The sequence below is a fragment of the Parus major genome, chromosome 19, assembly GCF_001522545.3.
Source record: "Parus major isolate Abel chromosome 19, Parus_major1.1, whole genome shotgun sequence".
Classification (NCBI taxonomy): domain Eukaryota; kingdom Metazoa; phylum Chordata; class Aves; order Passeriformes; family Paridae; genus Parus; species Parus major.
This window is the reverse complement of record NC_031787.1, coordinates 2152744-2171802: the sequence shown is the minus strand read 5'-3', so window position 1 is coordinate 2171802 and position 19059 is coordinate 2152744. Positions and strand designations below refer to the sequence as shown.

At 48.9% G+C, this 19059-nt stretch overlaps 1 protein-coding gene across 1 annotated transcript; it reads right to left on the bottom strand.

Moving 5' to 3' along the window:
• Positions 1 to 982: 982 nt before the first annotated feature.
• MKS1 (MKS transition zone complex subunit 1) lies at positions 983 to 15302 on the bottom strand. Its single transcript, XM_015646989.2, has 17 exons — positions 15192 to 15302; positions 14900 to 15119; positions 13966 to 14121; positions 13488 to 13585; positions 13160 to 13288; positions 12734 to 12838; positions 11910 to 12018; positions 10991 to 11047; positions 10046 to 10088; positions 9488 to 9550; positions 8372 to 8442; positions 7536 to 7599; positions 5947 to 6054; positions 5296 to 5429; positions 4537 to 4619; positions 4348 to 4445; positions 983 to 3850 (listed from the first exon to the last, which is right to left on the bottom strand). The coding sequence occupies exons 1-17, from the start codon at positions 15287 to 15289 to the stop codon at positions 3744 to 3746; spliced, it is 1743 nt and encodes a 580-aa protein (XP_015502475.1). The 5' UTR covers positions 15290 to 15302; the 3' UTR covers positions 983 to 3743.
• Between the last annotated feature and the right edge of the window lie 3757 nt (positions 15303 to 19059).

Below are 19059 nucleotides of genomic sequence, written 5' to 3'. Positions count from 1 at the left end.
AGACGGGCTGGCTCTCACCCCCAGCCTGGAGACAAGCAGGGCATGTTGGGGGACCTACCCTGAGGACCCCAAAACCAGGCTCGCAGGGAGCAGAGAAGTGCCAGCAGGGCTCAGACAGATGCTGCCAGTTTGCCGCTTTTGGGGAAACTGGTAGTGTCGGGGAGACACCCCTCTCCCTCCCCGTTGCCAGGGATAAAAAGGAGCGGGATCTCCCATAGCCGGGGCCTGCGGGTTCTCCTGGGGCCAGTGGATCCAGCCGCAGGGCCACGGCTCGCAGTTCCTACAGTCCGACACGTGTCATTCCTGGGGTGCCCAGTGCTGGGGTACACCTGGTGCAAATGCCAGGGGTCTCCCCCGCCGGTATTCCGGCCAACACAGCTCACCTTGTGTACAGCCTCACTCACGCCTCACTAGCCGGCACAACCCCGCACATCACCCCGCACATCACCCCGCACATCACCCCGCACATCACCCCGCACATCACCCCGCTCACAACGCACTGTCCCCATATACCATGCACGGCCCCCCTCGCCCCGCACTGTCCCGTGCTTGCCCCACACAACCCTGCTAACGCCGCACTGCCCGGTTTCCCCCCGGTTTCCCCCCGGTTCCCCCGCACTGCCCGGTTTCCCCCAAAGGTGAGCCCGGCCGGGTCTCCAAGCGCGGCTCTGGGGCGCGGCTCCCTCTGGCGGCTCCAGCCAGAACCTGCGGAATCGGTCTCCGGTACCCCCGGTACCCCCGGTACCCCCGGTATCACCGGTACCGGAACATCAGCAGAGGGAACAAGATCACCCAGGGACTGGCAGAGTGGGACAGGAACCACTCCAGAGAAACAACAACCACCTAAAAGGAATCACGGGCTCTCTCCACCTCCTCATGCCTCCAGCAGCAGCCTGACAACACGCTCAGGCGCAAGCTGCCACTGCCAATGCCCTGCACAGGAAAATTTCCTACAGAAAAAAGAAAACATATGATAGGGATGATCTGTATTCTCTGTCTTTATGTAAGGAACAAGTTGAAAAATATTTCTCAGATTTTTCACAGATGAACATCTGTTATGCTGCCTGAAGAAATTTGTGCATTAGACCTTGATATTGAGCCTGACCTTTCTGGCTTTCTAAGGTCATATTAAGTCATGGGAAACCCACCTTCCCAAAAGCTGATCCTCTCATTCTCAGATCTGGAAAGCTTGAAACAACCTGGAATCACACACCTCCAAGACAAGTTTCACTTTCACGCATTGTAGAAATCCTGCCAACTGTTGTGAAAGTCAGATGATTTTAAGTACAAGAACTTGTGAATAAATTATAGAGAAGTCTGATTCCGTCAGTCCTCTCTGATACTCTGTGTTACCCTAGAAAATTATTTTGACAGATGAGAGAGAAAGGGAAGCATCTCCAGCCTACACGGCACTAGGGTTCACTTAAAAACTTCCTTGACCCAAAGCAGTGAGGGATATTAAATCAAACCAAAGCAATCATTTCAGTGCAGGAACAGGGCACACAGACACTTATTTCTTGACTGATCCAATGAAGTGGGATTTTGCTCAGGTCAGCTTTACTCTGCCATGCATTAAAACATTGGCATTAGCTGCAGAGAACGTGGGCTGCACCTTGGGAGAACAATGAGCATTAATAAAACAGCAGCAAGGGGTGAGAGGCAAAGCAGCCCAGAACTTCCCTTTGCTGCTGGGAGCCTTCCTCTGCTACTCCAATCCCGTGGCTAAAATTTAAACATACTGATCCAACAATCAACCTCCAGTAGTGATTTAGTAACGACCACTTAAACCCCGTGGTGCAAATAAAATACTCCTCCCCTCCCCACACACCAGCCAGGGGCAGGACAAATCTCTGTAGGACATGGTCCTGCTGCAGCTCCTCCTGCCCAGAGATGGCAGCTCCACACATCCCAAACCCCCTGTCTTGGTGCACATCCCAATATCCTTCCCAAATACCTGTTCTGGTGCATATTCCCATCATCCTTCCCAAACATCCCTCTTGATTCACACCCCAGAGTCCTTCCCAAGCACCCCTCCTGGTGTACATTCCAGTGTCCTCCCCAAAACCCCCTCCTGGTACACATCCCAACATCCCAGCATCCTTCACAAAGGAAGGATGCAACTCCTGGTGCACATCTCCAGTCCTGGGATGGGGCCAAGCTGAAGTGCCATTTGAGATTTCCTGACAAGTCTCCAGTTTAGAGTTATCACAGCCCAAATCTTCCTCCATTGAGACCAAAACCCATTCCTGCAGTCTGACTTTGGTGGGAAGCTGTTCCAATCATGTGAGTGATTCATCTCTAGGAGGTTTTTTTCTGTTACACTGGAATTTCTAATGGGTGTTGATTTGCATCATGCAGGCTCTGTCAACTGCCCACAGCCTTTTCCTCCACCAAGCTATCATTCCTGCCATTCCCTTTTGTTTGCACAGCTCATTTAATTCGACCCTGGAAGGCCCTGAGGGCCTTTGGGCTGAGTCCTGCCCCCACGAAGCCCAAAGCACCGGTGAAGCTGCTTGATCCAGTCTCGGACAGATGCCCATTCAGCTGGAAGTTCAGCTGGCTCTCAAAAACCATCATAGCTCCAATTTTCTGAAAGGAATAAGCAGACAAAGCCCCAGAGAAACCAGCTACGCTGCTGTAGCTGGTGTAGTCAGAGCTGGGGGGCTGCCAGCCATGTACAGACCTCAGAGTCTCATTGCTAGACCCACTCTGGGACCCCCAAGAATCTGCAGCAATTCCTGGCCTGTGCCTGGCCAGGAATGCCTGGCCACTGTCAGTCTGCAGGGAGCTATGTTCCCCTGAACTTGAGACAGAAATAAAAATAGGGGGAAAAAACTGAGAAAAGAACAGAAGAAAGTGGGTAAAGAGTGGGTAAACACAAGCTTTCCCAGGAAGCACCACAGTGTTCTGCAATCAGAGATGCAACAACGAACCACCAACAAACATCAACCTCAAATGAACAGCTTGAACAGTTCAAAGTTCAGCTGCTGTGCAAATGTTATAAACTGTTCTCACTGTCTGCAAACCTTCCAGCCTCAGCCAAAGCTCTGAGGTGAGGTGTGTTTTCAATTGTATTCCTGAACAAAGAAACCTCCTGCTCACCACTGCAGAGCCAGACCTTATGGGCACACAGAAGGAAATGCAGAATGTAACCCTTTTGTGCAGTTCTCCATCTGTCTTTCTTTGCTTGAATTTCATATATTACATGTGGCAGACAGCTCTCTTTCTCTAGGAATGAATCAGTCTTAAGGTAGAGGTGGATGGATTAATTTTACTATTGATTGCCCTGCACACAACAGCTAACAACAATTATCAGCATTTCTCAAGAGGTTATCTACTCATTCATCTCAAACAGCATCCATGCCTTGACCTTTTCTTCTCTAAGAAGAAAACTAAATTTACCAAGTCATTTCAATTTTTCTCATTACTTCATTTTCAATCCCTGAAAAGGTGTTACAGGGTTCACAGGTTCCATATCAGTATTTCAGAAGAAATGTGAAAAATTGGTTGTATTGTTTGAGCTTGGTAACAAACGGCCTTGAAAAACAGGTTTCCTTCCACAGATACTTGTGGAAATGCAAATTCTGGGCCTGGAGGTGTTACAAGCTCCCTCTCCCACCCAAGGAAAACAAAAAAGGAAGGGCTTCTGAAGCTTCCAGGCACCAGCACTGGGACTCCTGCTGAGGGGTGGGAGCTCGTGTTGGAGGGAGGATGCCAAGTGCTCCAAGCAGCAGAGGTGACACTCATGGCTCCAGGGGCTGGGGCACAGCAGAGGCAGAAGTGTTGATGAGGTCCTGGGGAAGGCTCTCCCGCGCTTCCTGCATCCGGCGCCGTGCCCGCTGGAAAGCCTCTACAACACAGAGGTGACAGCAGGCCAGACAGAAATAAAAATAGGGGAAAAGAATGCGTAAGACAGCCTCAGGGAAGGGGAGGGATATGTCTTTTCAGTGAACGTCATCTCTCCTGGTGCAGGATCCCACCTCCTATGAATAGGTTACACCACCAAAACACCTGGTGCTGCTCTACCTGCTGCTCTCTGATTTCTCTACACAATGGAATCAGACACAGAGTCTGTGCCTTAGTGCCACCAGCTCTGCCCAGTGCCAGGCAAGACTGGGCAGCCCAGTCCAGGCTGTGCCCTCACACAGTGGTTACCCCTCCTGCCTGCTCAGAGCTGATGCCTCCTGAAGTTTCCAGCCCAGAAAGAACATTTAACCTCTGCCACAGACTCAGAGCTCACAGGGAGGAGAATTACTCCCACAGTAATAGATTATCCTGAAATATCCAGCCCACTCTGTAAAAAGGGAGCCAAAGCTCACCAAGACAGAATGACACTGAAGGGCCTACCCAAAACATTGTAGACAGAGCTCTGCTGGCTGAAGCCTCCCAGTCGGTCCAGTACACTCTGCATGCGCTGTCTCAGGGCACTGTTCTCCAGAAAGGCTCTGCACAGAAGCACACCAGCAGGTCAGGGCTGCCAAAACCAGCACAGGAGATGGAGTTTATGGAGCTAATTACTCCCTTTGCTGCACTCACTTGGACTGCTGCAGGCAATAGAGCCGGAATGTGACACTCCCTGTGGTCTTTGTCCGGAAACCAAAGCGGCTCAAGCGCTTTCCCTGCAGGGATGGCACAGGTTAGAGTAACCCCACAGTGAAAACAAGTATGTTCCACCAGAGCACAAACTCCTGTGGGTACAGTCCTCCCTTCTCTGCAAGGTTGGAAAGAAGGGCACACAGTTCCAGGCTGTGTTGAGGGCAGGACCTAAACACTTGCAAGCTGACAGTGCAGTGCTGGGGCAGGGTTTCAGCAACTGCTTCAGGGCTTGTTGCCACACAAAGCTGCCACTAACATCACCCTGCTCATTACACCAGCAGCCACCTCTGCAACTTTCTGAAGAACATGAAGTTTCTACCTGCCTCACACCCATCAGCTTCTTGCTTCAGGAAGCTGTTCCAGGCACAATACAGCCCAAATTCCTCACAGAAATCCAGGAGAAGTCTACAGCTGGTACCAAATGCTGACCTGACAAACACTTTATAGGCAGGAGTAGGCGAAGGCTTTGGTCCATGCTCCCCTACTTCTCTAAGCTGCTCACCCCTCAGAAGACACAGCTCTGCCTCAGTGTTTGCTCATTCCTCTGTTGAGGATCACAAGACTCACAGAGGAGACATTTCTTCAGTTAGAGTGGCCGGACCAGCAGCTCATCCTTGTTCAAATCTGGTCCAGGCTGACCATGGACAAGAGCTAAACACACCATGTCCTGGCAAGAGGCTACTCTGCAGCTGAGCCCACCTTGAAGGTCGATGGTACCCGGATGTAGGTTAAGTCCTCCAGCTCAGGAGATCCCCCAATGAAAAACCTCCTCATTTCAGCAACAGTTCCCAGATCCACAGGACGCCAGGTAGGGATGGTGAGCATGTGGACACCTGGCCCAGGACAAGAGGACAGCTTAGCTGCTGTGACCTGTGATTTATTCAGTCACAGAGGACAGCAAAGGCAGGTGGATACTTGCTGACCCAATCCAGAGCTGTCTAGAAATTGAAACACTGCACAGTATCAGAAATGTTCTAAAAGCATGTTCCCTTGAGTCAGCCCACTCTAGTCACACAGCCAATGCTGAAAGTACCCCCTGCCCAACAGTAGTATCTCCTCATAACACACAGGGGTCACTCCCAGATTCCACGTGGGACACAGAGGGTTAATGCCATTGTAAAGATGGATGCACAGCATCACCCCAGAGCTTTATCACACCAGACGTTGTGATGGCAGTGTCAAAGGATATCAAGGACAGCAGCTCAAGGTGTGCCTCACATCCTTCTTTTCTGCACCCCAGACTGCTCCCTTCAGTACACCAAATCCCTGGGACTGGCTGAATCACTTCCCAAGAGAACCACTCAACTCATTCTCCCAGACAATTAACACAATGTCCCAAGGATGCTTTACCTGGAGATGCTGGCAGCACCAAGGACCCATATCCTTCCACACGATACCTCTGCCAGAAATCCAGGGACAGGACCTCAAAGTAGAGAACAGGCCACTGAGGGAGACTGTCTGCAAGATGGGAAGCAGGTCACAGCTTTGGGAAGGAGATTATCATTGAGAAAAAGAATGCTAAATGCCCAATACCACTAGTAGGAAGCCAAAGAATCAGAGAATCATTTAGCTTGGAAAAGACCTCCAAGATCATCGAGTCCAACCTGTGACCTTGTCACCCAGCCCAGAGCATTGAGTGCCACCTCCAGTCGTACCCTGGACACCTCCAGAGGTGAGGAATCCATCACCTCCCTGGGCAGACCCTTTTAGTGCCTGACACCCATTCTGTGAGGAAACCCCTCCTAGTGTCCAGCCTGAACCTCCCCTGGAGCAACTTGAGGTTTCCTTTTGTCCTGCCCTTCGTTCTCTAGGAGTAGAGCCCAACCTCCAGCTGGCTCTACCCTCCTATCAGGGAACTGTAGAGAGTGAGAAGGTCCTCCCTGAACCTCCTTTTCTCCACACTGAGTCCACCCGGCTTCCTCAGGTATTCCTTGTGCTCCAGATCCTTCCCCAGTTCTGTTCCCTCTCTGAACACACTCCAGCATCCTTCCACCACAGTCCTTTCTGTATTTCTTCTACAATGACTAACAAAGATTTATGGTTGATTAGTTTCCCCTGTAAAAGTTGAACCCTCAGATTTGAAGCTGAAAACAGAATTACTGATGATAAAAATTGTGGAAAATTCTTTAAGGGCAAGTCCAGACTGGGCTGTCAATTATCTCTGAGAAGACAAGACAATATTTTGTGAATGATCTGAAGCCAAACAGCAGAACCTGTTCATCTCTGACCTTTCCCACTGCTATTGGGGGAATATTAACTTGAATATATCTCTCCAAACATTTATTTTTTCCACAGTGAAACAAACTCATTGTGCTTCCTCTAGTCTGAAAATTCATTAGTGTTGGTTGAATACCCAGATCCAAAGTGTACTTTGGATTCAAGTGGCAAGGCATGCCACAGTGCTGTCCTTAGCAATTGTATCCACAGAGCAATAGGATTGGTGAGGAAGCAGTGGGAACAGGCAGCAGAGAAGCCCAGTTTAAAATAGAGCTGAAGTTTCAAAGTGACATGAACTATCTAGGGATTATACAGGTCACTGAGCGTGTCTACAAATGTAAGACTCAGCACAGAGTTTTAGTTGTGTATAAAAAAAGCTGCCTGGTTCTCCAGCTGCAGCATCCCAGGGCTCTGTGCAGCACACCAGGCACAGCATCACAGCCCTGCATGCCAGGCTTAAAGAGACAAGCCAAGATCCAAGTAGTTTTCCAACCAGATAAAGCTGTCTACAGCCTGGAAACAGGGCAACATCAATGAATCCATAAAAATGCTAATGGATTCCTGGGCAGGGCAAACACAGGATGTGTCCAAGGGCTGCATGGTGACAGGGTGAACTTTTGTTGAACCAGAAACATTTCCCTCTGTCCTTTCACCTCCAACAGGACAGACAGCTCGATGGCTAGAGTGGGACCAAAGGATTTCAGGGTAACAAAGAAACACACCTTCATCTTCTTGGGTGTAAAACATCTCCACAGTGAAGGGGTAGCAGAAATATGCCACATTCTCCTAGAAAAAGAACAGAGCAGAGATCAGATTCCTGGACAAAAGACTTCATCACCAGCATTGCAGAGAGCTTAGAAAGCTGGGAGAAAGGAATTAATGGTAGAAAGCAGGTGATGCTGCCCAAAAAGATCAATTACATCCCACTAACAAACACGTGAGTGCAGCATGGACCTGCATACACTCCCTAGAGCCATGTTAATGGAACAGGATGTTGAAAATAATAAAAGGGGAGTGACACACATCAAGTGAAAACTGTCATAACTACAGGGCAGCCTCAAATTTTATAGGAGCCAGCCAAGCACAGTACCTTAAACAACGGTATTACTGAAATGTTGTATGATAATTATTTTTGTAATATGAAAACATATAAAATACATTAAAAAGCTGAAAAAGTTCAAAGTCACTGTAGAGTCTCTGCACATTCCTGCCCCAAGCAAGCTGGAACAATGCTTGGTTAGCTCAGAGCATTGGAGAACACAAAAATCAGAGCTCCAAAGGCAATCAGTCAACAAATTAATAAAAAGGTGAGGTTCCAGAAACTGCTTGGAAGTAGTTTTATTTGGTATAGTTTTATTTGGAGATGGTGGCCCCTTGAAAAACTGACAAGTATAATTAGAATAAGGAGAATCCCAAATCTCCTGATCATGCTCTGATCTTGAAAAGAGCCCTCAACTCAGGACCTTTGCTGAATATATCTGTAGTTTGTTACAAATGTTCCACTCTAGAGACTGCCTGTTTTCCTCAAATTGCTCTGCAGGTCAGCAAGTGTCCTTACCCTCCCCACTCTTTTGGTGGCACAGGTCTGCGTCACTCCTGAGAGCTGATGGAACGGGGAGCTTGACCACTCTGGGGGAAACAGGAGAAGATGAAGGCTTGGGGTGAGGCCAAATTCACAAACCAGAGCAGCTCAAAGGAGAATGTCAGTCCCTGATGACTTGGGTGAAAAGTAACATCACCCACCCTGGCATTCACAGAATCACAGAATCATTAAGGTTGGAAAAGCCCTCCAATATCATCTAATCCAACCTGTGACCCATCCTCACCTTGTCAACCAGCCTAGAGCATTGAGTGCCACATCCAGTCACTCCTTGGACACCTCCAGGGATGGCAACTCCACCACTGCTCTGGGCAGTTCCTTCCAATGCCTGATCACCCTTTCCACAGAGAAATTCTTCCTCATGTCCAACCTGAACCTCCCCTGGTACAACTTGAGGGTGTTTCCTCTTGTCCTGTTACTTGTCTGAGAGCAGTGCCTGACCCCCACCTGGCTGCACCCTCCTGTCAGGGAGTTGTAGAGTGAGAAGGTTCCCCCTGGGGCTCCTCTTCTCCAGACTGAACCCACCCCTCCAGCTGTCTCAGCTGTTCCTCATATGACTTTTCCCTGATCTAGGCACTGCTCTTTAGAACACCCTGAATTGTCCATGAAAAGCTCAACTCACATCAGGAGAAATGTAGAGCCTTATCTAAATGTACAGAGTAGCAGAAGTGGTATCTTGATACATATATCCAGATAGGGGAGCCAGAGCCATAGCTTCAGGAGAACTAAACATGCAGCAGGATATGCAGGTAAGTGCTGGAAGACTTATTCATCCATCAAAATTTAATATGCTAATATCAGCACAAAACATGATAGCAACATGATGAAATCAGACAAGGTCACTGTGGTGGGTAGCACAGGAAGACTGTTCTCTGCAAGATAAGGAATGAAGTTTGGACAGACTGGTCACCACCACCTCTATATCCCAGCCTGAGCTGAGTTCTGGCATTTTAGCTCTGGAGGATTCTAACTAGATCCCAGCCCCAACATTAATTTTTCCTGGTCTGATGGAACAGCCAAAGCCTGTTTCATCTCTTAAGCTGCTGTGATGTGGCTGGGAATGTGAATACTCACGGTTAGGCAGCTCCAGGAAGAAATGTACGTAAAGGTTGTCATACTCATAGCCTTGAGCTGAAACTGAGAAGAGAGGATGAACTTCAGCTGTTTGATTCCACACAAATTCTTCCAGCATTCACTGTAAATTTTTGGGAGAGCCACCACCAATAACCTCAAGGAAATTCAGTTATTGCTGGAAGCTGGGAAAAGTCTTCAAAGTAACAGGAGACGACCTGCAGAGAAGATTCCATCTCCAGACTAGCCCTGTTCCTGTACCACTAACCAGATGACGGAATTCACACATTTAATTGGTTTCTTTGGGAAGTTAATAGAGATTACAGCAATCTGCTCTCCTTTTTTCAGATCTAGACCTTCTTAGAACAGCTACAGCATTTGTAACCTCCAATCTGTAAATGTCTCTCAAGGGATTAGTCTGCAGGAAACAGGGAGGAGAAGGAGGAAGCAAAGGATTCTAGGGCCTCTTGAATCTAGGGATTCAAGAATCCTTGGATCACACCCTCAGCCATCCCAGCATGCCCACATTTGCCCCTATTATTGTTTAGAATAAGGACTCACCTATTTCTCCATTCATGAAAAGTCTCAGAGTACCAGGAAGAGGCTGGAAAAATTAGCGGATACACAACATAAAGAGCTCAACACTCATGAAACCTCAACAATTCTTTCCCAACAGCATCTCACACATGTATTTTATGGATTTTCAGACATGAATGATTTACTGTTCTGGCCAGGGAGGAGGCATGATTTGTCCTACCACTTCCAGAAGTGAACAGTCCCCCTGGAAAGAGGCTCTAAAGAGACCAAATCCCAGCCTGCAGGAATTTACTGTTCTGTAAATAGGTCTCTTACAGATGTGAAGATCAATATAACACACAGTGAGGAGTCACTTGCAGAAATTACAGTCCTGCTTCTGTCATTTTCCTGCATTTGCCCAAGATGAGGGAGAAGGGGTGAGCACTGAGACACTCTATCGGTGTCTGGAAAAGATCAGTACTGGAAAGCACAACTTTCACTGCTTTGTATTGCATTTCACTTGATTTGTATTCACTGTATTGGCAAACAATATTTGAGAAAAAAAACACTGCAGTTTGGATAATTCAAGTGAGAATGGAAACTGCATGAGTCTGAGTGTGAGAGGGGCTGTTTACTTGCACAAAGTGGCACACAGAGCTGTTTGACACTGGAGAAGTTAACAGCAATCACTGTCCCTGAAGACATAAACTCTCCTTCCTTCTCAGAGTACTACAGTCACAGGCCTTGAAGCATAGCATGCAGCCTCACAGAGGCTGCTGTGTTCAGCAGGCTCTGAACGGGCAGGATGGATCTCTGCAGACCCCAAATCCACTCCCAGTTGTCCCCTCTGACCCAATTTTCTGTTTGAAGCCACGAGGTAAAAGCTGCCCACCCCCCTCCAGAGCAAAGCAGTCTTTGGAGACTGAGCTGCAAGTGGCAACCCTGAGTCAGGTCACCCAGAGACAAGAGAGCTCCAGTCCCTGCACTCACCATTTCAAAGTCTGAGCCCACGAGCCCACTGAGGTAATCCCTGTGCCGCCCATACAGCTGCAAACACACACAACAACAACAAAAAAAAGTGGCATTTTGATTATATCTGCTGTTATGTACTGCAAAACTTAAACTGTATACAATTTAAACTCAAATCACTAGCAGGCTTAGCACATGTGGGGTTGTTACAGCAAATATGGGGAATATAAGTATATAATAGAACAATGATGCATAACTGCTAACACTGCACAGAACTTCAGCTTTGGTTCTCCAAGACCAGCTCTAAGGGAAAAGAAACTGAAGAGTCAGATCTTAAATGATACCTGAAAAACAAAGGTACAAACTATTCCAAGGAAATGGCCAAGCAGAGATCAGTGTAATGAAATCATTATTCCCATGGTGACCACAAAACCAGTAAGGAAATGCACAAATAAAAATCTAAACCAAAAAGTACTTTCATAAACTGTCAAGAGACAAAAAGGCAATTCAGAAAAATCGAGATGTGAAATGCGATCCCAATATCCTGGGACATTACAGGTAACAAGACATCATTTAATAAATATACAGGCAGCAAGAGGAAGATAAAGGAAAGGGTTTGCCCACTGCTCAAAAGGGAAGGAAAAACACTGACAGGTGACACTAGGAAGGCACAAAATTGGGTGGTTTCTTGCATCAGTTCTCACTCCCTAAAGCACTGCAGCCAGGGGCAGGCTAACTACAGACAAGCGCTCTTTGAGGAATAAGGGATGAAGCAGGGAATATTTGCTGTAATTCTCAGATCCCTGAGCATGATGAGGCTTAGGGCAGTGGCATTTTGTCACTTCAGGTGTGCAGAGCACCAGCAGTTACATCTCCATGATGATTTTTAGCTGCTTCTGTTACTCAGAATTCATGAATATGCTCCGTGGCCAGTACTCACTTCTCTGAATACACGCTGCTCACGCTCCTCCTCCTCTGGCTTCACCTGGGCAGAAGCATTCTCAATAGTGTATTCCCACACCTCTCGCTTCTCTCCATCCAGCTCGATCCTGCAGAGTCCCAAAACACATGGGAAAAACTCCCCCATTATGCAGAGAACAGGCACAGGTATCAATGGGGCCCTCCTGACCCAGCAGTATCCCCTCTACCCAGCCTGTGCAGTGAGACAAGGGCACTCACAGCCCTCTCCTCACTTCCAAGTGCCTGCCAGCATCGTTCCCTCAAAATGGAAGACTTACTTGCATCCACTATATGCATAATGTAATTTTACAAGGGATGTAGTGATAGAAGAAGGAGGAATGGCTTCAAACTGACGGAGGGTAGGGTTAGATGGATATTAGGAAGGAATTCTTCCCTCTGAGGGTAGTGAGCCCCTGGCAAAGGTTGCCCAGAGCAGCCGTGGCTACCCCATCCCTGGAAGTGCCTAAGGCCAGGCTGGACAGGGCTTGGAGCAACCTGGGATTGTAGAATTTGTCACTGCCCATGGTGGGGGTGGAACGAGATGGGCTTTAAGGTCTCTTCCAACCCAAACTATTCCATGATTCCATGACAGATAACCTGCATCCCTAGAGACTTGCACCAAAGCCCCACACAGCACACACACAGTGACACTGAGCATAAGCACACAATAATATTTTCTTAGAAATCTCAAAAATAAATGAAATATTTCTCAGTTTAAGTGCTGATCCCCTGCCCGAAGGGTGACCAGGAAACAGCAATTTGAGCCCCCAGCCCCAGGACATGTTCCAGCCCTGTCCCACTCACCGGTAGGCTCCTTTGGTGCCAGTGAAGTCAGGCTTCACTGTGATCACCCCATTGCCATCCACCTTGATTGTGCAAAGCACATTTTCATACTCCTTGTGACCAAGCCTGAAGGAGGACACCAGGAAAACAGAGTCTAAACAGAGAACACTGATACTCTTGTGCTCTGGAACAGCAGAGCCAGTAAAGGAACTCGGGGTTACAAAAGGGAACACATACACACTTTCCTACACTGGTTTAGAAGCCTTTTGGAGGTATACACTCAGCTGCCTCCCAACAGAAGAAAGAGGCAGAAAGAAATTGCAGCCCCTGTTACTGAGCTCTTGGAATTCTCCCCCCTCAAGTAATGAAAGAAACAGGAGTTTTGAGTAAGGAGGGAAGATGGGATTTTCTTTTGGGAAATTACGATCACTTCAGGATTTTACTTACTTCCCATAAGGTCCCAAGTCCCCCATGATGTACATGGTCTGGACAGGTGTGTTAATGACATGATTGTTCTTTATAAATTCTTCTGAAGGTTCCCAGGTGATGATTTTTGACTTCAGAGAACTTGCTTCTCTGTCAACAAGAGAACAACACCAGTCACAGCTCACCTCAGCAGCACCAAACCCACCATGATGAGGAGTCACAGTGCTGGATTACATGTGTGACACAGAACAAGCCACCAGCTCCCATGGACCAGGCTGATCCACAGCTGGGGCACCAGAACCACAAAACCCGCATGAACAAGCTCCAAGCCTGTTGAGTTGGAACTCACACAGGTCTACGGTCCTGTCTTCTCCTCCTCACGTTGGCCATCCTCTCAACCAGATATGATGGCACTTCATTATCCAAGTCAGTTACCTTCTGGCAGAGCTGGAAGAACAGACAGGAACTAGCTTAACTGGACATCTTTCCCAAACACAGCTCTCCTCTTAGAGGAGAGAACAGGCATGCACACAATCACATGCAAGGAAAAATTGCTAAATGACTGCAGAATTCCTTCACTATTCTGGTGGCAAAATACAGCTCACTCCATTCAGCAAGCTTCCTACAGAGCCAAGTCCCTCTTGCTGTCCCAACCACTGCTCTGAACCAGGGACATCCCACCCCAGGTCTGGGGCACCAGGGGAAACTTCTTTCCAGCAGTGTATTCTCCTGCACTCAGGGTATCTGCCTGGCTGAGAATCAAGAAATGTTCCCTCTTCAGTAGGACTGGAAGTTTTGACAGACATTGAGTAACTAAGAGCTGGTACCTCCTCTAGGTCGGTGAATCGGTCATGGTCAGTGTAGGTAAAGATGCGACAGTTCTTCCGACCTCCAGCCTTCTCTAGCTTCTGGATCTCCTCATGGTACTGCCAGTCCAGAGGAGTCTGGCAGGCTGACTCACTCCGGTACAGATCCACCTCAAACTGACAGCACCACAGGTAAAGCAACAACAGCTGCCTTTCACCAGCTTTGCAAAGCCACAAACATTTTTCAGCTTTTCACCAAAGCCACCCCAGAGACAAGATCCTTTGGGAATCCCAACAAATAATGCAAGCTCCAGAGCAGCTCCAACACTGCTCAGGCATGTGGCAGCCAGCAGCACCACCAATGCCCACCGGGAAAGCATTGGGCACAGCAGCTTGCCCTGAAACAAGGAACCCCACAGTGAGGTGCAGAAAAGGGGGTGTCAGGAATCTCCCCCAAGCCAGTTCTGGACAGGACAGAGACACATGGAGCTCCTGGAGCAGGTTCATCAGAGGGTGACAAAGTTCCTCAAGGAGCACCTTTCTTAGAATGAAAAGCTGAGGGAGCTGGGGCTGTTCAGCCTCGAGAAGAGACATTGAGAGGGTACCTCATCCCCGTCTGTCAGTTTCTGTCAGTATCAAAGGGGTCAGAGGATGGATCAGGCTCTGCTCCATAAGGACCAGCAATGGGACAAGTGGAACGGGCAGGAACTGATGCCCAGAAAGTTCCACCTGAAAACGAGGAAGAACTTCTTCCCTGTGCGGTGACCAAGCACTGTCCAGAGAGTGCGTGGAGTCCCCGTCACCAGAGGTATTCCAAAGCCAGCTGGACACGAGCCTGAGCAGCGTGCTCTTGAGTCCGTGCCGGAGCAGGGGAGTCGGACTGGATGACCCCAGTGATCCCCTCCGATCTGACCCATTCCGCGAAGTCCCTCCCGCCCCCTCACCGTGCACCCACCTGGCTGAAGAGTTTCTCCTGCCACCCCACCTCGGCCACCTCCTCCTCATCCTCCGGGGGTCTCTGGGCTCCGACGAGAGAGGCCGCGGTGACCCGCAGCGGCACCGCTCCCGCACTGGCGGTGCGATCGGCCCGGCCTGGGCGCTCGGGGCCGGCGAGCGGCGACAGCGGCGCCCGCGGCAGGAGAGGCCCGGCCGGCGCGACCCGCTGGATACGGACCCTGCGGGGAAGGAGCGGAGCGTCAGGGCTGTGCGCGTCGGCAGAACCGGGCCGGGGTGGAGCAGGCGCTCACCGTAGGCGCAAGTTGCGGACGGGGTCCCGGGAGCGGTACACGGCGGGGTCCCGGGAGCGGCACACGGCGCTACCCCCGCGCCGCGCCGCGCCCGCCATGGCCGCGCTGCGGGGAAACCGGAGCGCACGGGTGGGCAGCGCCCTCGCGCGACCGGAGCCTCCCGCACGGCCGGGCCCGCGCCGCGCACGGAGCCCGCGAAGCTCCGCGGGACACCAGTACCCACAGGGTCCGTGTGAGGGGGTCCCCACAGGCTCCGTGTGAGGAGGTCCCCACAGGGTCCGTGTGAGGAGGTCCCCACAGGCTCCGTGTGAGGGGACTCCCCACAAGCATCGTGTGAGGGGAGTCCCCACAGGCTCCGTGTGAAGGGGTCCCCACAGGCTCTATGTGAAGGGGTTCCCCACAGGCTCCGTGTGAGGGAAGGCCTCACACATCGCGCTTTGTGAGGGAAGGTCCCACACATCGCTCTTTGTGAGGGGGCTCCCCACAGGCTCCATGTGAGGGTCCCCACAGGCTCCGTGTGCGGGTTGATCCCCACAGGCTCCGTGTGAGGGAAGGTCCCCACAAGCATCGTGTGAGGGAAGGGCCCACAGATCACTCTGTGTGAGGGGCTCCCCACAGACTCCATGTGAGGGTCCCCACAGGATCTATGTGAGGGAAGGGCCCACACACATCGCTCTGTGTGAGGGAAGGTCCCACACACATCAGTCTGTGTGAGGGAAGGTCCCACACACATCACTCTGTGTGAGGGAAGGTCCCACACACCTCACTCTGTGTGAGGGAAGGTCCCACACAGATCGCTCTGTGTGAGGGGGCTCCCCACAGACTCCATGTGAGGGTCCCCACAGCCCCTGGGGGGATTCCCCCCAATCTCCGTGTGAGGGTCCACACGACATCCATAGGGTTTCTTTCATATTTTCATTCTTAAAGGATTTTCCATCAATCCACGTGATCTACAGTTTTACCTGTGTGTGATGAACCCAGTGCTTGATTCCTTCTGCCTTGAGTGTGGTGTAGTTTACCAGAAGAACTGATTTTGTCCCTTCCATTTCTCCTGTACTGGTCCAAAATTCAGGCTCTGATGCACACTGGATCTCCTGGTTGGAACGAATGTACATGTCAGTCTAGTCTCAAAGATGTCTTGATAATGGTGTACCTTTTAAGACTTAAAAGAGTTAGTTCCAGTGCTATTAAATACTAATTTCAGCAAAACTTCTGCCATTTCCCTTGGCTTGTAGGTGCAACATGGGAAAGCTTCTGGCTGTCCAGAAAAAGTATCTACCAATACCAAAATGTACCAGTCCCAATTCTGCCTGGGCAGTTCTGCAAAATCAATTTGCCAACAATCCCCTGGTGAATTTCAATTTTACGAGTTCTGGAGGTGGCCTTCTCCCTTTCTTGTGATTGCTTTAGAAACAAACCACATATTTTTACATTATGTTTGGAGGTACAATTTTCTGCCCACATGAGGTCACCAATCATCTGCTGTTTCTTTCTGTAGCTTCTAATGGTGGGGCTAGCTGCCTGTCCTGATTATTGTAATTCGGTTTTTATTCCAGGACATTCAACACTTTGCTAGATTTTCATGCAAGGATATCTTTTTCAGCAACCTCTTCAGCTGTTTTGTTAGTTAATTGATTCTCTGCATTAACTGAAGAGTTTCCAAACTGATGGGCTTTACAGCATGTCACAGCCACTTCTTTTGGCTTTTGTACATTCTGTGTACATCTACCCCCCCACATGTTTTCCTTGCTGTTTGCATCCTTTTGTCCCTTAAGAAATCCTCCCTTCTGTGAGTAGGATTTAATTAGTCTGACTTGCAAACATAAAGAAATGGTGTCATAAGCAAGCCCTTTCCCCTCTATAAAAACTTTAAAAGCTTTTGTGATTAGTTTATTTCAAAGCTACTTGTCATTAGAAACAAAAATGCATGAGGGCACCTCTATACTTTTGGCTGCAGTCTTGGTAGCTTTTTGAGGGTTTTTTTTGTTTGGATTCAGTTATTTTACTGCTGTGAAATAGACTCTTCCATTGAAATCTGTGTATTGACAACAGGAATTTATCACAATTCTGTCTGTAACTGGCATTGGAAAGCAGCCACTTAAAAAGAAAGCAGTGAAGAGGAAATTAATCTTGAGCAAGTTTTTCTTGATAAGGGAAGAGGATGAATGGAGTCTGCCTCTGCTTGGTGGTGCCGAGCAATAAGAAAAGAAGGCGATGGGCAGGAATCAATGCACATGAAGTTAGACCTGCACATGAGGCACAACTTAACTGTGAGTGACCAAGCACTGAACAGCTTGCTCAGAAGAGGGGATGGAGTCTCCCTCATTGGAAATATTCCAGAACTGTCTGGACGCAATCCTAAGCAACGTGCTTCAGGACTGTGGAGGACCAGGCCTGGACATGTTTTATCTCAGATATTCTGACTGTTAAAACAGGAAAGTTCTGATGGAAAGCGAGAATCCTGCAGAGGTGCGGCAGCGCTGTTCCGAGCCAACTTCCTGCTCTGCCTTGAGAGTCATGCTCAGTCCCCACCCCCAAATCGCTACCTGGAGAATGGCTGTGCATACACGAACAGAACAATGTGAAAAATCGAGTTTGCATAAGAGGCGTGCACCCAGGTGAATTAGAAAAGTGGATCTCCTACCCCTCCCCTTGCCCTGTCTCACTCGTTCCTCTCCTTTTCTGTCTCTTCTTTGTCTCTCAGCCCCAGATCTGGACATGCCATGTGGCAGGACCAACACAAGTTCTACAGACTGGTGATATTCTTTTTCCTCCCTCTCTCTCTCTCTATTCTGTGCCTTTATTTCCCCACCTAGGAGAGCACAGCTATCATAATCTCCCACATACTCTGCACTGAACTTTGTTTTCTTCCTTGTTTCCTGGCTTCTCCTGTTTATGGACTTCAAATAAAATTCTCCACTATCAGAATTACCTGGATGTTTTAAACTCTTTTCAAATAGTTGAAAATGAGGTTTGCAGGTGATGGATTGATTCCAGAGACCCCAAGAAAATAACAGGTGACTAACAACAACACCCTAAAAATTTGCCATGCAGACTTATTCCAAAGCTATAACAGTCTGTGCAGAGTGATCCATGATATCCACCTATTTTCTTCTTTTAAGATGGGCAGAAATTTCTGCCAAGAAGAAAAAACTCGAGACTTTCCATTTCTCCAGCAGCTTCTGGGCCCTGTCCAGTGCAGGGTCTCAGCATCTAAAATATCTGTGCAAGAAAGGCTAGTCCCTGGGGCACTGTGTGGTTTATTTCTATAGTGGGTGCTGAAGGCACTGGCTGCTTCCATGGGTTTCACTGTCCTCCAGAAGCTGGAAGGAGAATAATTCATTTGAAATTTGCTTGGAAGAAATCTCCAGCTGCAGAAAGTCCATGGGGCTCAGCCCAATGCTGGAAGCTGATGAAGGTGATTCATCACCTTGTTTTTCAGAGGTGGCTTCTACCAAGTCACAGGAGGTCCTAAGGTGATGCAGATGGGCAGTGAAGCCCAGAGTGAAGAAGGACCAACAGATGCTTCAAGGTCCATGTGTGGTGACTGTCTTCTACTTGATGTCTCTCTTCCCTCTCTTCCCCCTTTCTTTCCCACTCCTCTTTTCAATTTTTTTACTCCACAATTATTGTTAGATAGAATCCATATTAATGACTCTCACATAGGGTCTTGTTTGCAGCTTAATTTGGGCAGAGGCATCTGGCACTTATCAGATCTTAACAAAACTCATCCCTGAACAGTGGCTTCCAAGGAGATTTGTGTCCCTCTCCTCCATCATCCCATCTTGGGTCATGAGGGAGAGGATAGGTCCAGCAGAGGCTGTTGAGCTGTCCCCACACCAGCTTCCAGGTCAACAACAAAGTCCCC

What these genes read in the sequence shown, in the direction of transcription:
- MKS1 (XM_015646989.2), bottom strand. Translation starts at nt 15,289, where the DNA reads ATGGCGGGCGCGGCGCGGCGCGGGGGTAGCGCCGTGTGCCGCTCCCGG. An exon ending in CCACCAAAAGAGTGGGGAGG is followed by an intron (nt 7,600 to 8,371) that starts GTAAGGACACTT and finishes TTCTTTTTCTAG; the next exon opens with GAGAATGTGGCATATTTCTG. An exon ending in GGTGCTGCCAGCATCTCCAG is followed by an intron (nt 5,430 to 5,946) that starts GTAAAGCATCCT and finishes GTCCTGGGCCAG; the next exon opens with GTGTCCACATGCTCACCATC.